The following is a 22,709-nucleotide window of genomic DNA, read 5'->3' as shown; positions in this document are numbered from 1 at the left end:
AAACACAGCTGAATCAAAGTTTTATAAAGTTGCAACATGACATCCTAACTCTTGTACTCAATATCCCGACAGATGAAGGCAAGTGTAATCTTAATAAATCTGGCAGCAGGCACAGTCATCAGAGAATACGGATTTACAACAATTAGCAGAGAAAACATCTATTTTAAACATCTTATGACAATCCAGATCTCACTGCCCGCAAAAAGGATAGAAACAAACACAGCTGAACTTGGTACAATTACAGGAACAAGCAGTCAGAGTGGAATTAGATGGGATATCATTTTAACTGGAAGCCACTCGGACTTGAATAGTTTCCAAAAAGGGAGACCTTTACACTCACACACGGACACACACATCGACACACAGATACGCATGCACGCGCACACAGGCACAAACACACACACACTGACATGCACGCATACACACACTGACATGCACGCATACACACACTGACATGCGCACACACACACACACAGACATGCACACACATGCACACCGACACAGGCACACACACCGACATGCACGCGCACACACACCGACATGCGCACACACAGACATGCACATACACGCACACACATCGACATGCACGCAAACACACACACACCGACACAGGCACACACCGACATGCACATACACACAGACACAAGCACACGCACACCAACACGCGCACACACACCAGCATACACACACCAGCAGGCACACACTAGCACACGCACCAGCACCAGCACACACCAGCAGGAGTAGAGGTTTATCTGGTGAAAGGTTACTTCAGCTATTGTTGGAGGGCGTCAGGGATCTATTTATACTGTTGGCAATGACTGAACACACAGCTGTCTCTCAGCATCATTTAGGGGACAAGCTGGCTTAGGTCATCTTGCAGAGATCAGAGTCATTGTATCCCCATGTGGAGTCACTGTAGAGTCGAGCACTAGTTGGATGGTCTTAGTTTGAGACCGGAATCGATTGTAAACCATCATCCAGGGAAAGGGATATTCCATACACACCACTATCAATAAGCGAGTTCGGTATTCCGACTGCGCATGCCCAGGTCATAGGTCACAAGCGAAAAACACTCTCGGCAGCCATGCCGCGGCATGGACATAGACCTGCGCTTCATCCACACCCAGGATCGATCCCAGATCTCCGGCGCCGCAATCGCTGCCAAACCGTCACTGGACCATCCCCGTCCCCTCCCATGTGCCCCCCCCTCTGGGGGCGGCCAGAGACGTCGGGAGTCAGACGGGAGCGGCGCCCCCAGGCCCACAGCCACCGCGGAGAAGCAGCGCTAAATCCAGCTCAACTCTGCCTGTTAACCTACAAGCCCTGCCTGGACTTAAGGGAACGACGGCGCAGGCTTATAGTCAGCGCGAAGAAGCAGCGCTAACTCCACGGCTCCGGGCAGGCATCCCGTCAGTCCAGGCAGGGCTGTAGGTTAACCCGGCGGGACAGGCAGAGTTGAGCTGGGTTTAGTGCTGCTTCTCCATGCTGGCTGTGGGCGCCGCTCCCGTCTGACTCCTGACGTCTCTGGCCGCCCCCGGAGGGGGGGGGGGGGGGGGGCGGCACTTGGGAGGGGACGGGGATGGTCCACTGGCGGTTCGGCAGCGATTGCGGTGCCGGAGACGATCCTTGATTCCTTGCGTTTTTCGGAATACCGAACTCGCTTATAGAAGATCAAATATACAGTATATATCAAATGACCTGAGCAACTATGATCTTCTGTGGAGTGTAACTTTGGTTGCACTATGGACTTTTGCTTTCACACTGCTATGGTTATCTAGTACATTTCCTATTATTGCACCATTATATTTCCCACCCGTTCAAAACACACAGACCAAGCTTTACATCACTGTTAGCATTGAAGATAGACACAAAATGCTAGAGTAACTCAGTGCAACAGGCAGCAGCTCTGGATAGAAGGAATGGGTGACGTTTCGGGTCGAGGCCCTTCTTCACTCGGAGTCAGGGGAGAGGGAAACTAGAGATATGGATGGGTACAAAATTCTTCAAAAAAGCTTCACTCTATTTCAAAGTCCATGGCTTCAGGAGGTAAGAGTATTTAATTGTCATATGTACCAAAAATGAAATTCTTACTTGCTGTAGCTGAACAGGACCATAAATGCAATAACAAGCAGATAATATATAATAATCAAACATGCTTAAGAAGGAACTGCAGATGCTGGAAAAATCAAAGGTAGACAAAAATGCTGGAGAAACTCAGCGGGTGAGGCAGCATCTATGGAGCGAAGGACCATAGATGCGAAGATCTCGACCCGAATCGTCACCTATTCCTTCACTCCATAGATGCTGCTTCACTGTAACTTTGTCTGGTCGGAGTGAAATGAGAGCGTGGTGTGGATCTGTTATGATATTCGTAAGTTCATGAGTTATAGGAGGAGAAGTAGGCCATTCAGCCCACCCACGTCTACTCCTCCATTCAATCATGGCTGATCTATCTCTCCCTCCTAACCCCATTCTCTTGCCTTCTCCCCATAACCCCTAACACCCGTACTAATCAAGAATTTGCTGCTTTTTTGATGCATTGCCCTCCATCGATCCCTCAATGGTGGGGAAGTCAGTATCTACGGTGGACTGGGTGGTGAGTCACCAACACAATATTGTTTATACAGCACCCGTTAATGTAGGAAAATAACCCTTGCCACATCACACGACGACACAATGGCGCAGCGGCAGAGTTGCTGCCTTAAAGCGCCAGAGACCCGGCTTCCATTCTGACTAAGGGTGCTGTCTGTGCAGAGTTTGTATGTTCTCGCTGTGAGAACTCCGTGTGGGTTTCCTCCAGGTGCTCCGGTTTCCTCTCACGTCCCAAAGAAGTACATGTTTGTAGGTAGACACAAAATGTTGGAGTTACTCAGCGGGTGAGGCAGCATCTCTGGAGAGGAGGAATGGCCCTCTGTAAATTGCTCCCTGGTGTGTAGGTAGTGGATATGAAAGTGGGATAACATAGAACTAGTGCGAAGAATGGTCTTGACTCAAAACATCACCTGTTTATTTTCTTCAGAGATGCTGCCTGACCTGCTGAATTACTTCACCATCTTGTGCCTATCTTCGGTGTAAACCAGTATCTGCAGATCCCTCCTCTACAAATAACTAGTGACCCACACCTCACAGTGGAATCTATAAGATAGGAGTCGATATTCCAGGATCAGACCACACCGACCAAGGTGCAGTGGGTGAGAACTTTGGACTTAGACAATAGACAATAGGTGCAGGAGTAGGCCATTGGGCCCTTCGAGCCAGCACCGCCATTCAATGTGATCATGGCTGATCATCCCCAATCAGTACCCCCCGTTCCTGCCTTCTCCCCATATCACCTGACTCCGCTATCTTTAAGAGCCCTATCTAGCTCTCTCTTGGACTTGGACTTGGACTGGGTGCTCCTGAATAGAACAGGTACGGTTCACTAATCTCCAATTTATTTGTCCCGCGGCTTATTTAATCATGCAACCGGCAATTCAATCCATCAGTGGATCACAAAACAGTTGCAAAAACATTGGATGTACGAAGGGATTGGGTTTCTAAACACGACGCTGCCTCCACGAACCATCTGGCAGTGGGATGAAGTAAGCACAGGGCACCAGCAACCTTCAGCAGATGATTTACGGCGAGATCAGACCCTTTGTCGGGGATGAATGCGCGAATGTTCCCGGGTTTCCAGGCTGGCGCCAGTACCTTGGCCCAAGGATGATATTTGCCTGAGCCCACGTTATCACAGTGGCAGCACACCATGGCAGCCGTCTCTACTCTGGCCACTTGCCCAGCCACCTCCCCAAGCCACTGACTCACAGCAGAGGAACAGCACCACAGAGTCACACAGTGTGGAAACAGGCCCTTCAGCCCAACTTGCCCACACTGACCAACACACCTCATCTGAAGAAGGATCTCCAACCGAAACATCACCTATCCATGTCCTCCACAGATGCTGCCTGACCCACTGAGTTACTCCAGCACTCTGTGTAACGTTACCTATCCATGTTCTCCACAGATGCTGCCTGACCTGCTGAGTTACTCCAGCATTCTGTGAAACGTCACCTATTCATGTTCTCCAGAGATGCTGCCTGTCCTGCTGAGTTACTCCAGCATTTTAGTGTAAACCAGCATTTGCAGTTCCTTCCAATACATGTCCCATCTACACGTCACACCTTCCAGCATTTGCCCACATCCCTCTAAAGTCTAAAATTATCTATATGCCTGTCTAAAACTTTGAAATAGTCCCTGCCTCAACTACCTCCTGCAGCAGGCAGTTTGTTCCCTACACCCACCACCCTTTGTGTGAAAAGGTTGCCCCTCAGGATCTTATCAAATCTTTCGCCTCACACCTTAAAACCTATGTCCTCTGGTTCTCGATTCCCCTACTCTGGGCAAGACTATTCATTATTTACCCAATCTATTTCTCTCATGATTTTGCACACCTCTACAAGATCACCCCTCAGCCTGCTGTGTTCCAAGTAATAATGTCCGATCCAGTCCATCCTCCCCCCATAAGCTCAGGCCCCGTATTCCTGGCAATATCCTTGTAAACCGTCTCTGCACCCTTTCCAGCTTGACAACTTCTTTCCTATGACATGGTGCCTATGACATTAAGCTCAATGTGGCCTCACCAACAAGGGCGCGGTGGCGCAGTGGTAGAGTTGCTGCCTTACAACGCCAAAGATCTGAATTCGATCCTGACCACGGGTGCTATCTGTACGGAGTTTGTACGTTCTCCCCCTGACCTGCGTGGGTTTTCTCCGGGTGCTCTGGTTTCCTCCCACACTACAAAGACGTGCAGGTTTGTAGGTTAATCGGCTTCGGAAAAAATTCTCCCTAGTGTATAGGATAGTATTAATGTACAGGGTGATCACTAGTTGTCTTTAGACTTTGGAGATACAATGTGGAAACGGGCCCTTTGGCCTTCCAAGTCCGCGCCAGCCAGTGATCCCCATACACTAGCACTATCCTACGCACAATTTACAATTTTTACCTAAGCCAATCAACCTACAAACCTGCACATCTTGTGGAGTGTGGGGGGAAACCGGAGACCCGGAGAAGACCCACATCGTTGGCCAATGGGACTGTTTCTGCACTGTTTCTCTAAACCAGGGACAGCTGGATGCTTTGGCTAAACAAGTGATTCAGTTCCCTATGAACAGGATGTCTCGCTGCACCTGACATCAGCAGGTTCTGACCGGAAAATAATCCACTTCCCATGTGGAAACGTGATTCATTCCCGTGTCGTCTGGCACTCTCCTCCCAGCAGGAATGTCCACCGGCTGTGCCAGAGGAAATCACTTTGGCACTGCCGCGTTACAAGCTAGTGCAGAGAGCAAGGCCACCTTTAATCTTGGGAGGCAGTTAACGTCACCTGGGCCAGAGGGTGTACACACTAACCATTAGGGTTGGATCAGCACACAGCTGCGACCTCTCCTACCCCGGCTAGATACGCGTCCAAATCGCACGTCATCCAAACCTGGAAATACTCCATTGTCCCAGGCTCCTAATCTCACCGTTACTTACCAAGTTAGTACTGGGTGGCACCGTGGGAATACCTTCAACTTACGAGGAAGTTCAAGGCTTCTGCTCACCGTCACCCTGGAGGTCAGTCAGGGAGGGACAATCAACGCTGGCCTCCACAGCAACGCCCAAACTCTGATAATTATTCACACCTAACTTAGGTTGCAATCCTAGCCAGATAGCTGAATGGAAAAACAAAGAACTGCAGATGTTGGTTTATTCCAATGATAGACACAAATTGCTGGAGTAACTCACCGGGTCAGATAGCATCATTCGAGAAAAAGGACATGTGACATTTTGGGTCAGGTCCCTTCTTCAGATCCGAAACGTCACCAATCCATGTTCTCCAGTGATGCTGCCTGACCCGCTGAGTTACTCCAGCACTCTGTGAAACATCACCTATCCATGTTCTCCAGAGATGCTGCCTGACCCGCTGAGTTACTCCAGCACTCTGTGAAACGTCACCTATCCATGTTCTCCACAGATGCTGGCTGACCCGCTGAGTTACTCCAGCACTCTGTGAAACATCACCTATCCATGTTCTCCAGAGATGCTGCCTGACCCGCTGAGTTACTCCAGCACTCTGTGAAACGTCACCTATCCATGTTCTCCACAGATGCTGCCTGACCCGCTGAGTTACTCCAGCACTCTGTGAAACGTCACCTATCCATGTTCTCCACAGATGCTGCCTATTCCCCTCATTATTTTATACACCTCTATAAGATCACCTCTTGGACTCCTGCACTCCAAGGAATAGAGTCCTGGCCTGTCCAACCACAATCTTCCAGTCACTCTCCAAAACGCTACCAGTATTAAATGGACAAGGGGCATTTATTCTGTACTACTGATGGAATAAGTCGACAAGATGGAGCGTGAGTCAGAGAAAATAAGAGCTGTTTCAAAGGAGAAGGTTCCTTTAGACTTTACTTTAGAGATGCAGCACAGAAGCAGGCCATTCGGCCCAGCGTGTTCGTGATGACCAGCGTTCACACTGTACATCTCAGAATTTTCCCCTCAATATTGAATCTAATGATTTCAGCTTGTGCCAGTTCCAATGCAAGTTTATCAACTTGCAAATTGAGTCTTCTAACTCCACAGATGCTGGCTGGTCTTGCAGTGTTCCTTTGCATCTGATTTCCAGCAACCACTATGTTCCCTCTTCAATCTTCCAGCATGCTGCATTTTTTTCTATTTATTTTTTATTTTATTCACCTTTTTTATGTATTTATTTATTTATTTTATTCATCTATTTGTTTTTTTATTTATCTTTTCATTAATTTTTTTATTTAACTTTTCATCTATTTTTTCTCTCTCTGTCTCTCTCTCTCTTTTGCAACTCCTGCAGTAGATCAGCTACACCTAGTGTAGATGGAGCATCTTGGTTGCCTTGGATGAGTCTTTCCGTGCTGACCTCCTTTCAAACACCTACCTCTCACTTAAACCTGTTCGTTTTGAATTTCTCACAAAGCAGGTCAGGCCTCCTTATGGCAAGGTTTTGATTAATTGAAAGCAAAAGCATGTAAACAGGCCCTTCAGCCCACCGAGTCTGTGCCGGCCGCCAATCAAGAAGTTCTCCTCCTCTCTCCGCCGAGTTTAACAACATCCTCTCTCACTGCTAAACCATCCCCTCCCCCTTCCCAGTTCTCCCACCAGTCTTACTGTCTCCGACTACATTTTATTTCTGTACCGCCCACTCCCCTCAGTCTGAAGAAGGGTCTCGACCCAAAATGCCACCTATTCCTTCTCTCCAGAGATGCTGCCTGTCCCACTGAGTTACTCCAGCATGTTGTGTCTACCCATCAATCACCCGTTCACACTATTTATCTGTTATCCCACTTTCTCATCCACTCCCTACACACTGGGGGCAATTTACGGAGGGCCAATTATCCTACAAAGCCGCACGTCTTTGGGATGTGGGAGGAAACCGGAGCACCCGGAGGAAACCCACGTGGTCACAGGGAGAACGTCAAAGTCTACACACAGCACCTGTTGTCAGGGTTGAACCTGGCTCTCCGGCGCTGTGAGGCAACGGCTCAACCGGCTGCAGCACTGTGCTCAACACAGTAAAACAGCTAATAATGGCTCCAAAAAAAGTCACCGTATTTTGGAGTAACTCAATTAGTCACCACAATCAGTCTAATGGTAGGCAAAAATGCTGGAGGAACTCAGCGGGTGAGGCAGCATCTATGGAGAGAAGGAATAGGCGTCGTTTCGGGTCGAGACCCGAAACGTCGCCTATTTATGTCATCTAACGTCGCCTATTTACGTCATCTATGGAGAGAAGGAATAGGCGATGTTTCGGGTCGAGACCCGAAACGTCGCCTATTCCTTCTCTCCAATAGATGCTGCCTCACCCGCTGAGTTCCTCCAGCATTTTTGCCTAACTTTGATTTTTCCAGCATCTGCAGTTTTTTCGTAAACTATCAGTCTAAAGGAGGGTACACAAAAATGCTGGAGAAACTCAGCGGGTGCAGCAGCATCTATGGAGCAAAGGAAATAGGTGACGTTTCGGGCCGAAACCCTTCTTCAGACTAATAGGGGGTGGGGGGGGGAGAAGGAAGGAAAAAGGGAGGAGGAGGAGCCCGAGGGCAGGGGGATGGGAGGAGACAGCTCGAGGGTTAAGGAAGGGGAGGAGACAGCAAGGGCTAGCAAAATTGGGAGAATTCAATGTTCATGCCCTCCGGACGCAGGCTACCCAGGCGGAATATGAGGTGCTGTTCCTCCAATTTCCGGTGTTGCTCACTCTGGCAATGGAGGAGACCCAGGACAGAGAGGTCGGATTGGGAATGGGAGGGGGAGGGAATGGGAGGGGGAGTCTAAAGGAGGGTTTTGACTCAGAAACACCATCTATTCATGTTCTCCAGAGATGCTGCCTGACCCGCTGATTTACTCCAACATTTTGTGTCGTTCTTTAACTTAGTAATGCAACTTAACTCCAACTTAACTGTGGAGTGGATGTGAAAGTGGGATAACACAGAACTAGTGTGAAAGGGCGATCGAAGGGCGGCGTGGGTTTAGTGACGCATCTGCAGTTTCGTATATCATCACGGCTCACATTATGTAGTCACTTAAGTGTTGTTTTTTTTTAAAAAAGGAAAAGCAATGAAAACAGGGCCAGTAGGCGAAACGCAGCACACCCTAACCTAACAACCACCTTGGGAGGGGAGGAAGCGGAGACGGAACGGTGCAGCAAACGTTCAGGGCGTTTGAGAATAAGCGGCCAGGAAATGAGACAAAATGGGCTCCGGGGTAATTATCTGTGGAGAGTGAGGAAGCAGGTAGAACGCTGGCGCATCAATGCTGCCGCATCATAATGCAGTGCACTTGGCCCTGTGAGCTGGCGTGTGGAGCCTCATGTGCATTCTTCAATATTTAATGATTCGGTGTATTATTACAGGCCTTCCTGCCTGCGCTCATCATATCTCTGGATGAAAAGCTGGAACCAGTTCAATCACTAAAAGGCAGCATATCAGGTGATAAAGTCTTTCTGCAGTGAAGTCCCCGCTGACTGCAATCTATTCAAATCGACTGTCCTGTTCTCCTCCACCATCCCCCCTTCCCCCCCCCCCCCCACTCTCCCCTCCACCCCTACCAGATCTGCAAAGGACAAGACCTTGGGTGTGGACACAAGGGCGACGTGGCTGGTAGAGCTGAAGCCTTACAGCATCAGAGACTAGAGTTCAATCCTGGACCCAGGTGCTGTCTGTTCCCCCTGTGACCTCGTGGGTTGACTCCGGGTGCTCTGGATTCATCCCACATCCTAAAGACGTGCGGGTTTGTAGTTTGTCGGCCTTTATAAATTGCCCCCTAGTGTGTAGGGAGTGGATGTAAATGTGGGATAACATAGAACTAGTGTGAACGGGTGATCGACGGTCAGCGTGGACGGTGGGCTGAAGGGCCCCGTTTACCTGCTGTATCTATCTCTAAACTGCACACTTGATTATAATCATGTATAGTTAAGAGGCATAATCATATATAATCATATATTTTTTTGGGGACAGAGCCTTCTCCAGGGCAGCTCCCAGGCTCTGGAACTCCCTCCCCCAACTGATCCGCAATTCCGTGTCCCTCCCCATCTTCCAGTCCCGCCTCAAGACCCATCTCTTCACCTCTGCCTATCCTTAGCCCCACGTCCCCGTCCCTTTTCATCTGTGCATTAACTGCCTCATGCTGTGTTTTGTATTGAATTCTGTCTTTACTTTGTGTACTAGTCATGTCTCTACTATTTATTTCATTCCCCTTACATGTTTTTCCTATACATGCTCAATTTTTGTAAGGTGTCCTTGAGACTCTTGAAAGGCGCCCATAAATAAAATGTATTATTATAGTGTTTTCACTGACTGGATAGCATGTAACAAAAGAAAAAAGCTTTTCACTACCCCTCAGTGCACTTTAGACTTAAGAGACATGGTACGGTAACAGGTCCTTCGACCCACCGAGACCGTGCCGACCGGCAGTCACTCCATCCACCATCCTACACATTAGGGACAACTTTATCGAAGCCAATTAACCTACAAACCCGAACGTCTTCGGGGCGCCCGTAGTCAGGATCGAACCCGGTTCACTGGCGCTGTGAAGGAAGCAACTCCACCGTTGTGCCACTGTGCTGCCCTACACGTGACAATAATAAACTAAAGGGTGGCACAGGGGTAGAGTTGCTGCCTTACAGCGCCAGAGACCCGGGTTCGATCCTGACTACGGCTGCTGTCTGTACGGAGTTAGTACGTTATCCCCATGACCGTGTGGGTTTTCTCCGAGATCTTTGGATTCCTCCCACACTACAAAGACGTACAGGTTTGTAGGTTAATTGGCTGGGTATAAAATGTAAATTGTCCCTGGAGTGAAGGGTGCTGTTTATGTGCGGGGATCGCTGGTCAGTGCAGACTTGGTGGGCCAAAGGGCCTGTTACCGTGTTGTATCTCTAAACTAAACTAAACCAAACAGTGTGTTTGTCGACCGTGATGACAATTTAAACAACACATCTGCATGTACTTGTTCTATATTCCCCCGCATTCCCTGCCCATTCATGTGCATGGCTAAATGCCTCTTAACTGCTGCTTTCGTATCGGTTTCCTTCAGTTCCCCCGGGCAGTGTAGTCCAGACACCTGCCACCCTCTGTGTTCAAATAAACTTGCCTCGTAAATCTCTTTTAAACTTTGGTCTCCTTCCCTTAAAATAAAAGTCCACTTGTTACACAGGGAGCGTAATAAAAGATTTACCGGACTAGCTTCTAGGATGGCAGGTCTGCCACATAAATGGAGGCTGAACAGACCAAGCCTCTACGCCAGGGGTGTCAAACTTATTTTAACTCATTATAGGTCACGGGCAAAATGCCACTTCATGCACCATGCACGCACTAACGCAGTCCGGTCCAGCACTGGGCGGGGACAGCTGCAGCCAGCTCTGGCATCGGGGAAATCATCCCGCGGCCCGGATCGGACCCCTTCGCGGGAAGCATCCGGCCCGTAGGCCGCGAGTTAGACTACCCTGCTCTACGCTGTAGAGATTGGAAGGATGAGAAGCAACTTCATTAACATTTCTTAGTGGCTCCACAGAATAGATTTGGTGGAGTAGACTTAAACTTTGCATCTACACAATGCTTGTATGGCCATCCTAAATGCTTTACAGCAAATAGTACTTTAACTGTGTTCGAGAGTCAGAGCTGTTGAGCATGGACTCTAAGTGTGAAGAAGGGTCTCGACCCGAAACGTCACCAATTCCTTCCCTCCAGAGATGCTACCTGATCCGATGAGTTACTCCAGCATTTTGTGTCTATCAGCATGGAAAAAGCCCACTTTGTCCATTCCAACCAAGTTTTTGTACTGGGTTAGTCCCCCTGAACCATTCCTATCTATATATCTGGCCAAATGTCATTTATTAGTCGGAATTGTATCCGCTTCTATAGCTTCCAGATGCGGACTACCCTCGGTGTGAAAAAAACGTTGCCCCTGATATCCCTCTTAAAACGTTCCCATCTCACCTTAACCCAATTTACAATCCTCCATCCTGATAAAAAGACTGAGACTCTGCCCTTCGTGATCTTGTACACCTCAATAAAGTCACCCGTCAGCCCAAAACAGTTCTAGTCTATCCAACCTTTCCTTAAAACTCATCCCCACAAGCCCAGGTAACTTCCTAGTGAACCTCTTTAGAATTCTTCCAACTTTTATGATATTTGTCGTGTGGCTGGGCGACCACTAGTGCACACAGTACAGCTGTATCATGATATGCCAACTTTTGTACTCAATACCTTTCCCAATAAACGTAAGTGTGTCAAACGCCTTCTTCACCACCTTGTCCACCTGACTCACCACTTTTTAGCAAACCAAGCATATACTCCCACATATCTCTGCTCTGCAACACTTACTACTTACTGTGAAAATCCTGCTATATATACCGTTAGAAAGGGGATGAGGAGGAATTTCTTTGGTCAGAGGGTGGTGAATCTTTAGAATTATTTGCCACAGACGGCCGTGGAGGCCAAGTCATTGGATATTTTTAAAGAGGAGAATGACAGAATCTCGATTAGTAAGTAAAATTATGGGGAGAAGGCAGGAGATTGGGATTGAGAGGGAGAGATAGATCTGCCATGATTGAATTGCGGAGTACACTCGATGGGCCGAATAGCCTAATTCATCTCCTACGACTTATGAACTGCCCTAGTTTGGCCTACCAAAGTACACCACCTCACACTCGTCAGAGTTAGAATCTATTTGCCATTCCTTGGCCCACCTTCCCAAATGATCTCAAGGATATCCTTCCTCGCTGTGTACTTTACCAGCACCTCCAACAATGCAGCACTCCTCCACAACCAATGCTGAAGCCAGAGTTAAACCCACAACCCGACAACTCAAAGAACCAAGTCAGAGAATCAAACAAACTCCTCCAGCCACACCTTCCCTTCACCTCAACATATTGTTGACCAAGGCCCAAGACTAGTTCAATTGGAGGTAGACACTAAAATGCTGGAGGTAACTCAGCGGGGCAGGCAGCATCTCTGGAGAGAAGGAACGGGTGATGTTTTTTCAGACTGAAGAAGGGTCTCGACCCGAAACGTCACCCATTCCTTCTCTCCAGAGATGCTGGCTGCGCCGCTGAGTTACTCCAGCATTTTGTGAGCACCTCCGATTTAAACCAGCATCTGCCGTTCTTTCCTACACACTAGTTCAATTGGATTGAGAGCCACTTTCCGTGCACTGTTTACGTGTTTTAGGAGCTTCCTGCCTCAACAAGGAATGTGGGGGAAAATTATAACACATTCCACCGGCAGCAACATTTCCACACAGGGACCGACCGCAGGGAGAGAAAAAATGTTTTTTAGCCTTTTGTAACAATATTCAACAGGATGAAGTTGCTCAGGACAACAATAGAACTAAATTCCAGGTCCACTTTCAGCTATAAATAAGCCATGTTGTAAAAAGCAGAGCAAAATCAAAAGTGCTCACACACCAGGAAGGAAAAGACATTCAACACAAAACAGGAAGACATCACTGGTGCTAAAAGAAAAGACTTGAATGCAATTTAATTTGCTGCATTCAAAACTGCGGAAAGAAATTGAATAGAAATGTCTGGAAATACAGCAGTGAATGTTTGAGAGAAAAATACCAATTGTCTTACTAGGCTAGGCACCTTAAAATGAAACTTTTAAAGTTTATGGTTTAATATTTTCAATATCTCTACGGCCTTAAGCTATTGAATTGATTGAAAGATACAGCATGGAAACAGTCCCTTCGGCCCACCCAGTCCATGCCGACAATCGATCACCAGTTCACACTAGTTCTATGATATTCCACTCTCTCATCCACTCCCTACACACCAGGGAGAATTTACAGAGGGCCAATTAACCTATAAACCTACACGTCTTTGGGTTGTAGGAGGAGACCAGAGCATCCTGAGTAAACTTTTGTGGTCACAGGGAGAACGTGCAAACTCCACGCAGACAAGGTCCAACGTCAGGATCGAACCCGGATCTCCGGCGCTGTGAGGCAGTGGCTCTACCCGCTGTGCCACTGTGGTGCAGTATCTGCAAAACTTCTCCATCTAGAAAAGTCAACAAATACTATCAACACAAATGAGACAAGGGTCAATGTTGTACCCTTCTTCCAAGCTTCTTCCTCTTTATTCTCCTGCGGTCGGGGCAGTTGATCCATCCGCAGTCGGGGCGATCAAAGCTCCCACGTCCGGGCGGTCGAAGCTCCTTCGGCTTGGAGCTCCCGAAGTCGGTCTCAAACCAGAGATCACAAGCTCCACGATGTGGCATCTGCGGTTGGAGCTCCGATGTCGACCCCTGGCAAGGGGATAGCAAGCTCCACGATAAAACAAGCTAAAATTTAATTTAGCTCCTATCTCTCATGTAGGCCCTACATTATCTTAAAAATACTTCAAACAAAAAACATTGAAATCATACTTCTACAATGCACTAAAACGTGATTTTAATATCAAATTTCATAACGTCCCTACCGTGGGAGAGGGGTTGCCCCCCTTCTACAATCTCCCCCCGCTCGGTCACCCAGCTCCCTCGCCGGGTACCCCCAAGGACTGTGATCAGTGATCGCTCAGCCCCCCCCCCCCCCACTTTCAAAATTGCTCCGCGGCCCCTGTGATGCAAGATCTGGATCCAAAACTTTAACCATGCCATTGCCCCGCCCGAAGGCTCAGCTGACTAGGGAACCGCGAACCCGCAGACAGACACAAAACGCTGGAGTAACTCAGCGGGACAGGCAGCATCTCTGGAGAAAAGGAGCAGGTGACGTTTCGGGTTGAGACCCTTCATCAGACTCGGTAACCCGCCCCGAGGTCCCGAAGGCGTGGCGGACCGCGGAATTGGGAAACGCTGGATAATTGCAGCAAAAACAGAGGGGTCAGGTCGCACCGCCGAGAGCAAGGGACCATCATGATTCTAATGAGTACTTCTGAAACTTAGTCAGCGCCATAAGCGTGGCAATAAATAATAGGTGCAGGAGTAGACCATTCGGCCCTTCGAGCCAGTACCGCCATTCAATGTGATCATGGCTGATCATCCACAATCAGTACCCCATTCCTGCCTTCTCCCCATATCCCCTGATTCCGCTATCTTTAAGAGCCCTATCTAGCTCTCTCTTGAAAGTATCCATAGAACCGGCCTCCACCGCCCTCTGAGGCAGAGAATTCCACAGACTCACCACTCTCTGTGTGGCAACTGTGTACTTTGTGCATTGTATGCCAAAACAAAGAATTTCACTGGACCCAGTTCCACATGACAATAAAATATCAGTAAATAATTGCCTCCACAGATGCTCCCTGACCCTGTCGAGTTCCTCCAGCAGATTGTTTTTTGCTCCAGATTATTGCTCCTCGATACAACCATGCCTCTATTTTAGGGGGTTCAAACATGTTGAACCATCTTTTGCCCCTCTCTCACCGTATAGCGATGTCCTCTAGTCTTTGATATTTCAGAAAGGTTCTGACCGCTTACCCTATACATGCCTCTCATAATTGTATAAACCTCCATCAGGTCTCCCCCTCATCCTAATCCCGAGCATCGGGTTGGTCAAAGACTTCCGCCAGTGAGTTCGCATGACCTCTGCCCTCCTTTTAAAACACCGCAGATCCAAGAACATCCAGTCAAAGCAAAAAAAGCATCGGCAAAACTTATTTGCAAGCAGCCGAGAAGGGGGTCAACCACAGGAGAAAGGAAACACATGGAGAATAAGGAGTGTAAACACAGGTTGCATTAACGGAGACAATTGGAGCCAAGTGCTTTATTTAGCCGTGTTCCTGGGCACGGTGTGGGGACCTCCAGTGATTGATGATGTCCACTATTAATAGTCCGCTCATCTCATTCAGTGGATGCGCGTAACCATCTGGCCCAGAGCACCACAGTGGCAGGTATCCCAGCAGGTCAGGAACGCCAAGCATAGAACAGAGTACAGTACAGTACATGAACGGGCCGGCCCTTTGTCCCACAATGTCTGTGCCAAGCATGAAGCCAAGACCAACTCTTATCTGCCTGCTCATGATCTATATCCCTCTATTGCTTGCGCATCCACATGCCTATCCAAAAGATATTTGCTCCTGGGAGCTTGCATGTTGAAAACTTCAAGTTCCAAGGAGTAAGTATCCCCAGCAACTTGTCCTGGACTAGCCATATCAAAGTAATGTATCTGCCTCTGCTACCTCCCCTGACAGCACGTTCCAGGCACCCATCACCCTCTGTGTAAAAAGAAATGACCCTGCAAATCTCCTTTAACATTTGCCCCTCTCATCTTAAAAGTATGCCCACTAGGATTTGATTTGTCCATTCTAAGAGAAAGGTTCCCTCTGTCTACCCTATCCACACCTCATAATTTTATATACGAGCCAAGGGCTTGTCCTCGTTTTGGAAATGACTGGGAAATAATTGAAGAGAAAGCAGAGTAATGAAGATGTGGACAGGTACACTGTAGATAGGAAGGGTTTAGTGGGATTTGCCCAAATGCGGGCGGATGGAACTAGCTCAGGTGGGACATCTTTGTCGCCATGGACGAGTTGGGCCAGAGGCCTTATCTCCATGCTGTATCTCTAAACTAAACTAAACACAAGTCATGTGTAGGAAGTAACTGCAGATGCTGATTTACACCGAAGATAGATACAAAATGCTGGATTAACTCAGGTAGCATCTCTGGAGAATAGGTTTGGGTGACATTTTGGGTCAATCAATCAATCAATTTTATTTGTATAGCACATTTAAAAACAACTCCCGTTGACCAAAGTGCTTTACATCAGTGAAGGTACTAATGTGCTACATACAATGGTACACAGTCCTAACAATACATACATAAAATGTTTACAGCGCCCCCTCAGAGGGACTCAAAATCGCTAGGGAGTAGAAATAGGTCTTGAGCCTCGACTTAAAGGAGTCGATGGAGGGGGCAGTTCTGATGAGGAGGGGGATACTTGTTCTGACTTCAAAGTCAGGTCAGGTTCCATAACAACTGTACAACAAAAAATACTGTGATGGAAATGAAGCAAAGAGGGATAGATCTATCAGGCCAAGTGGTGCTTGCTATCTCGTGCTCGACTGAAGCCTCCTCCTGGCCAACATCTCGCTTTAACATATCCTTGAAGACATCCTGAACACATTATTCATTTGAACTACTCCCTGCAGGAAACAAGCCCCACATCCTTAACGCTTTTTGAGTAGACACGTTTCTACAAAGTTCCCAAGGCAATGAATAAAAGGCGAAACACAAGTTAGTTTAGTTTATTATTATCACGTGCACCGAGGTACAGTCATAAAGACCATACATGATTACCATCAAGCAGTCCACAGTGTACAGATAAAGGATGCAACATTTAGTGCAAGATAAAGGCAGGTAAAGTCCGATTACAGATAGTTCAAGGTCTCCAATGAGGTATGTGGGAGATCAAGGCCACTCTCTAGCTGGTGAGAGGACAGTTCGGGTGTCCACTACCCAGATATAACCACCCAGATTTAGGGGAAAATATACACAGTCTTCATACTAGAAACACAGAAAAAATTGTTGCAGGAGTAGCCAGCACCGCCATTCAATATGATCATAGCTGATCATCTAAAACCAGTACCCTGTTCCTGCTTTTTCCCCATATCCCTTGATTCCATTAGCCCTGAGAGCTAAATGTAACTCTCTCTTGAAAACATCCAGTGAATTGGCCTCCACTGCCTTCGATGGCAGAGAATTCCACAGAATCACAACTCTGGGTGAAGATGTTTTTCCTCAGCCTAAATGGCCTACCCCTTATTCTTAAATTGTGACCCGGGTTCTGGACTCCCCCAACATCAGGAACATTTTCCTGTATCTAGCCTATCCAATCCTTTAAGAATTTTATATGTTTCTATAAGATGCCCTCTCATCCTAAATTCCAGTGAATACAAGCCCAGTCGACCAATTGTTTCATCTTATGTCAGTCCCGCCATCCCGAGAATTAACCTGGTGAATCTACTCTGCACTCCCTCAATAGCAAGAATGTCCTTCCTCAAATTAGGAGACCAAAATTTCACCAGGTCTCACCAGGGCCCTGTACAACTGCAGTTGGACCTCCTTGCTCCTAAACTCAAATCCTCTCGCAATGAAGGCCAACATGCCATTAGCTTTCTTCACTGCCTGCTGTACCTGCATGCTTACGTTCAGTGGCTGATGTACAAGCACACCCAGGTCTCGTTGCACCTCCCCTTTTCCTAATCTGACACCATTCAGATAATAATCTGCCTTCCTGTTCTTGCCACCAAAGTGGATAACCTCATGTTTATCCACATTATACTGCATCTGCCAAGCAGCTGCCCACTCACCCAACCTATCCAAGTCACCCGGCAGCCTCATAGCATCCTCATTGCAGCGCACACTGCCACCCAGCTTTGTGTCATCCACAAACTTGGAGATGTCACTTTTAATTCCCTCATCTAAATGATTAATAATTTTTGTAAATAACTGGGGTCCCAGCACTGAGCCTTGTGGCATCCACTAGTCACTGCCTGTCATTCTGAAAAGGATCCATTAATTCCTACTCTTTGCTTCCTGTCTGCCAACCAGTTCTCTATCCATGTCAATACCCTACCCCCAATACCATGTGCTCTAATTTTGCACTCTAGTCTCTTGTGTGGGAGGCTTTTTGAAAGTCCAGTTACAGCACATCCACTGGCTCTCGGGTCGAGATACGTCCTCAGACCGATAAATCTGAAAAAGCGACCCAGCCCGAATTGTCACCTATCCATGTTCTCCAGATATGCTGCCTGAACCACTGAGTTACTCAAGCATTTTGTGTCATTTTTTAAAAGAATAATACAGATGCACCATCTAAAGCACACTGCCAGGTTGCATCACAGCCTGGTTTGGAAACACTTTGCCCGAGAGCGCAAGAAATTACAGTTGTGGATGCCGCCCAGTCCATCACACAGACCACACTCCCCACCATTGACTCCATCTACACTTCACGTTACCTCGGAAAAGCAGCCAAAAGAATCAAAGACTTGTCCAGTCATTCTTCCTCTCCTTTCTCCCATCCGGCAGAATGCACAGACTTTTCAAAGCGCACACCACCAGACTCAGGAACAGCTTCTTCCCCTCTGTTATCAGTCTATTGAACGGTCCTTCCATAAGCTAGGGTACTGACCGATTCACCTCTACCCCATTGTGGACATTGGACTTTGTCTGTGGAACTGATGCGCTACAATGCTGAGAACTATATTCTACACCTTTGCTCTACCTGTTGGACTTGATTGTATTTATGTAAAGTATTATCTGATCTGTTTGAATAGCATGCAAAACAAAGCTTTTCTTTGCACCTCAGTACAGGTGACAGTAATAAACAGTAATAAAAGTAAATACTAGACACCTCAGAGTAAAACAGGAATTTTGATGAAAGCACATTGACCCCAAATATTAACTCTTCTTCTTTAGTCTCTTTAGTCTTTTTAGTCTCTTCCTTTTTAATAGACAAGGCCTGATCGGAATTGGTCGACAAACTCACTCTTAAAGTATCACAGCTGTAAAGTGGAAAATGTGTCAACCATTTTGTATGCTCCCAGTGGCGGACTGGGTCTAAAAATATTGGTTGCCAGGAGACAAAAGGGGCCCACCCACAACTACAATGCTATCATTTAACAGGGGCCCACTTGCCATCATTTGCTATCACTTCATCAGGGGCCCATTTGCCATCGGACAAGCTGACACCCTGGCCAGTCTGCCACTGTATGCTCCGATAATCTACAGAATTTTCAGTCAAAACTACGTTGAGATGAGAATTACGGGCAAGATGGAAAGGATAATTCAACGTGCTCCAAATAAAGTCGGTTGAAGTTTTTTTACATCCACACAAGATTCGCTTGTTCAAGATTCACCAACCAGAATGCCCCATCCACACTAGCTAAAAGACATTTGGACAGGTTTAGAGGGAAACGGGTCAAAAGCGGGCTGGTGGAACTGGCGTAGATGGGGCTTCTTGGTGGGTGTTGTCAAACGGCTTGTTTCTTTGCTCTGTCACTTACTGAATTGGAAGCAAAAAAAAAGGCTGGAGGAACTCCAGCCGAAACGGCAACCATCCCTCTCAGTCCCCAGATGATGCCTAACCAACCGAGTTCCTCCAGCAGTTCAGGGTCAGAGCGAAACGGCATGAAGACATGCCCTTCGGCCACCGTTAGTCATGCTAACCATGTTGGCATTCTGGGCTAGTCCAATTTGCTTGCATTTGGCCCATAGCCCTCTCGACCCTTCCTATCCATACATCTGTCCAAATGTATTTTTAAAGTGGTAATTGTATCTGCTTCTATAGCTTCCTCTGGCAGCCCATTCCAGATATGGACTACCCAGTTTGTTTATCTTGCTTCAGATTACAGCATCTGCAGTCTGTTGTAATCATCATCATCATCAAAGACATTAGCGACGCAGTGGCGCTGGTTTCCGATGGGAACGGTGACGGACGCACCACACGTCTCCGTCCTCCAGTTCCTGCGGTCTTCCGCCGCTGGAAGTACAGGATTTTGGTGTGTGTATGTGTGCTTTATCATCATTCCTTACAATGCCGTGTACGACAATGATCGCAACTTCTACTGAAGTGTGGATGGCCGTTGGCTCGCTAGGAGCTCATCCCCCCTTTGACAGGTCTTATTTTTGGTCCTGTTGGGGGTCCACAGCCCCCTCCTCACCTGGCGAACCAGGTGGCGGAGACAGTTTAGTTTCCAACTATCCGACCATGGAGCAGGAAGCACGGGATTACATGGTACCCATGGTGGGAGGGGAACTCCCCCCGACCTGATCTGTACCAGTACTACCCTACTGAATTGTATCTCGCTCTACTAGTACCAGGTCAGTGTCAGAGAGTCATACAGCACAGAAATGGCTCAGCTTGTCCATGCCGACCAAGATGCCCCATCTAAGCTAGACCCACCTGCTCCCGTTTGACACATATATATGTCTCTAAACATTTACTGCCTATATACCTGTCCAAGTGTATTTTAAATGATGTGTGTTATTTGATATGAATGGATGTTGTTATAGAACCTGCCTTGACTACTTTCTCTGGCAGCTCGTTCCATAGAACTTTCATACACTAACCACTTGCGTAAAATAATTTTTAAAAATCCGTGACATTTTGGGGCAATTGGGAAGCAAAGTCTCACTTGGAAAGATGGTAACCTTCAACAACAGAATCAGACAGCGAATACAATTCAAAAATAGTTCATTTGGCAGGGAACACATTGGGAGGAAACGCTATATTAAGACAAGTTGTTTCTATTTGTTCTGTTATAGGAACTGTCCAGCAGTTCAAGCCAAAGTTCCCACCACCAGTACCAGAAATAGATTAAATGGGTCAGTCGTCACGTTGTTGTTTACTTCATCTTACTCCGCAGCAAGTGATGACATTATCCACTGCAGAATCACCCCCCTCTGTGTAAGTAAACCTGCCCTGCACATCTCCTTTAAACATTGTTCCTCTCACCTTGAAGCTGTGCCCTCTAGTATTTGATCTTGTTCATCCTGGGAAAATGGTTCCTTCTGATGGCTGTGGGTCTCCGCTGATGCTGTGTGCCTGGGGATTCTCACACGCCGCTGTGGTGGCTGTTTATGTCTAATCTTTATGTAATATTGTGGCTTGGTGCTTTTTTTGGTGTGACTATATGGTAAATCAAATTTCATTGTACCTTTGGGTACAGGTGACAATAAAGGGACTATTGAACTATCCTGTCTATTCCTCTCATACTCATTGTATTCCTGTGAGCATTCTACGGATCAGGAACACCCCAACTCAATTATTGCACCATGCTCTGTATTACAAGATACAAGATACATTTATCTATTTGTCACATGTACCAGTTGGCACAGTGAAATGTGTGGTCACCATACCACCATACAAATAAAATAAAGAAAAACACAACACACTATAGACTCCAACATAAAACATCTCCACACAGCAGAATCAAAGTTTCCCACTGTGAGGGAAGGCACCAAAGTCAGTCCTCTTGCTCTGTTGTTCACCCGTGGTCGGGGCCTCCCGAGCCCTCCACAGTCGCCGCTAGCTTTACAAAAGTGAAGGGACTACAACTTACTGGAGTGCAGAAGTTCAGAAGTTCCAGGAACAGAATTAGGCCATTGAGTCTACTCCGCCATTCAATCACGGCTGATCTATCTTTCCTTCTCAACCCATCCTCTTGCCTTTGCACCATAACCACTGACACCCGTACTAATCAAGAGTTCAAGAGACTACATAGAGTCATACAGCACTGAAACCAGCCGTTCGGCCCATCTCATTCTTGCTGACCAAGATAGTTCAGACTCCATTTCCAAATGGACTCAGACCTCAGGCATCGCACTCGATCATAACGTCAGTCGATCTCTCAGAACTCAGAGCAACCAGGAACTATCAACCACTTAGCTTAGCATTAAAGAATATTGCTTTCAAAATAGCCATGGGCCATTTTAGAGATGGGTTTTTAATGCATATAAATACTCAATTATTCTTTCTTTAGCATTAGATAACATTGAATCCATTAACAAAGAGAGATTAACCACGGGTGAACAGTTCACTTACGTGCATTCCCCAGGAACAACGCATTCTCCATGGATCGAATGACAGCCCTGCTTACATATAGCTGAAATTAATAAAAACAGAAAACTCTTCAATCCATCATTCTTTGAACGTAGAACAGCACAAAAACAGGCCCTTTGGCCCACAATGTTTGCATCAAACATGATTCAAGACCAAAGATTGACCCAGTGCTGGACTAACTGAACGGGTCAGGCAGCATCTCTGGAGAAGAAGGATTGGTGATGTTTCGGGTCGGGACCCTTCTTCATAAAGAAGAAAGGTCCCGACCCAAAACATCACCCATCCTTTTTCTCCAGAGATGCTGCCTGACCCGTTAGAACCGTAGAGAATAGGTGCAGGATAGGCCATTTGGCCCTTCGAGCCAGCATCGCCATTCAACATGATCATGGCTGATCATCTAAAATCAGTACACTGTTCCTGCTTTCTCCCCATATCCCTTGATTCGTTTAGCCCTAAGAGCTAAATCTAGTCAAAGTCAAAGTCAAAGTCAAAGTCAAAGACAAAGTATCCTTTATTGTCATTCAAACTTTTTGGTCTGAACGAAATTTCGTGCCTTGCAGTCATACATAAAATAAAATAACAAAAATACACAATAAACACAAATTTAACATCCACCACAGTGAGTTCACCAGGCACCTCCTCACTGTCAAAAGTCTTA

The 22,709-nt window shown here is 47.1% G+C and overlaps 1 protein-coding gene across 2 annotated transcripts in view; it reads right to left on the bottom strand.

Moving 5' to 3' along the window:
* Positions 1-22,709, bottom strand: part of jag2 (jagged canonical Notch ligand 2) — a 186,863-nt gene that overhangs the window by 53,901 nt on the left and 110,253 nt on the right. For both annotated transcript variants that reach the window (XM_033027520.1, XM_033027521.1), the window contains exon 5: positions 22,034-22,094. In XM_033027520.1, the coding sequence (XP_032883411.1) occupies positions 22,034-22,094 (61 nt within the window). The remainder of the gene's footprint in view (positions 1-22,033; positions 22,095-22,709) is intronic.

The sequence above is a fragment of the Amblyraja radiata genome, chromosome 9 (genome assembly GCF_010909765.2).
Source record: "Amblyraja radiata isolate CabotCenter1 chromosome 9, sAmbRad1.1.pri, whole genome shotgun sequence".
NCBI lineage: Eukaryota > Metazoa > Chordata > Chondrichthyes > Rajiformes > Rajidae > Amblyraja > Amblyraja radiata.
This window is presented reverse-complemented; position numbering and strand designations above follow the sequence as displayed.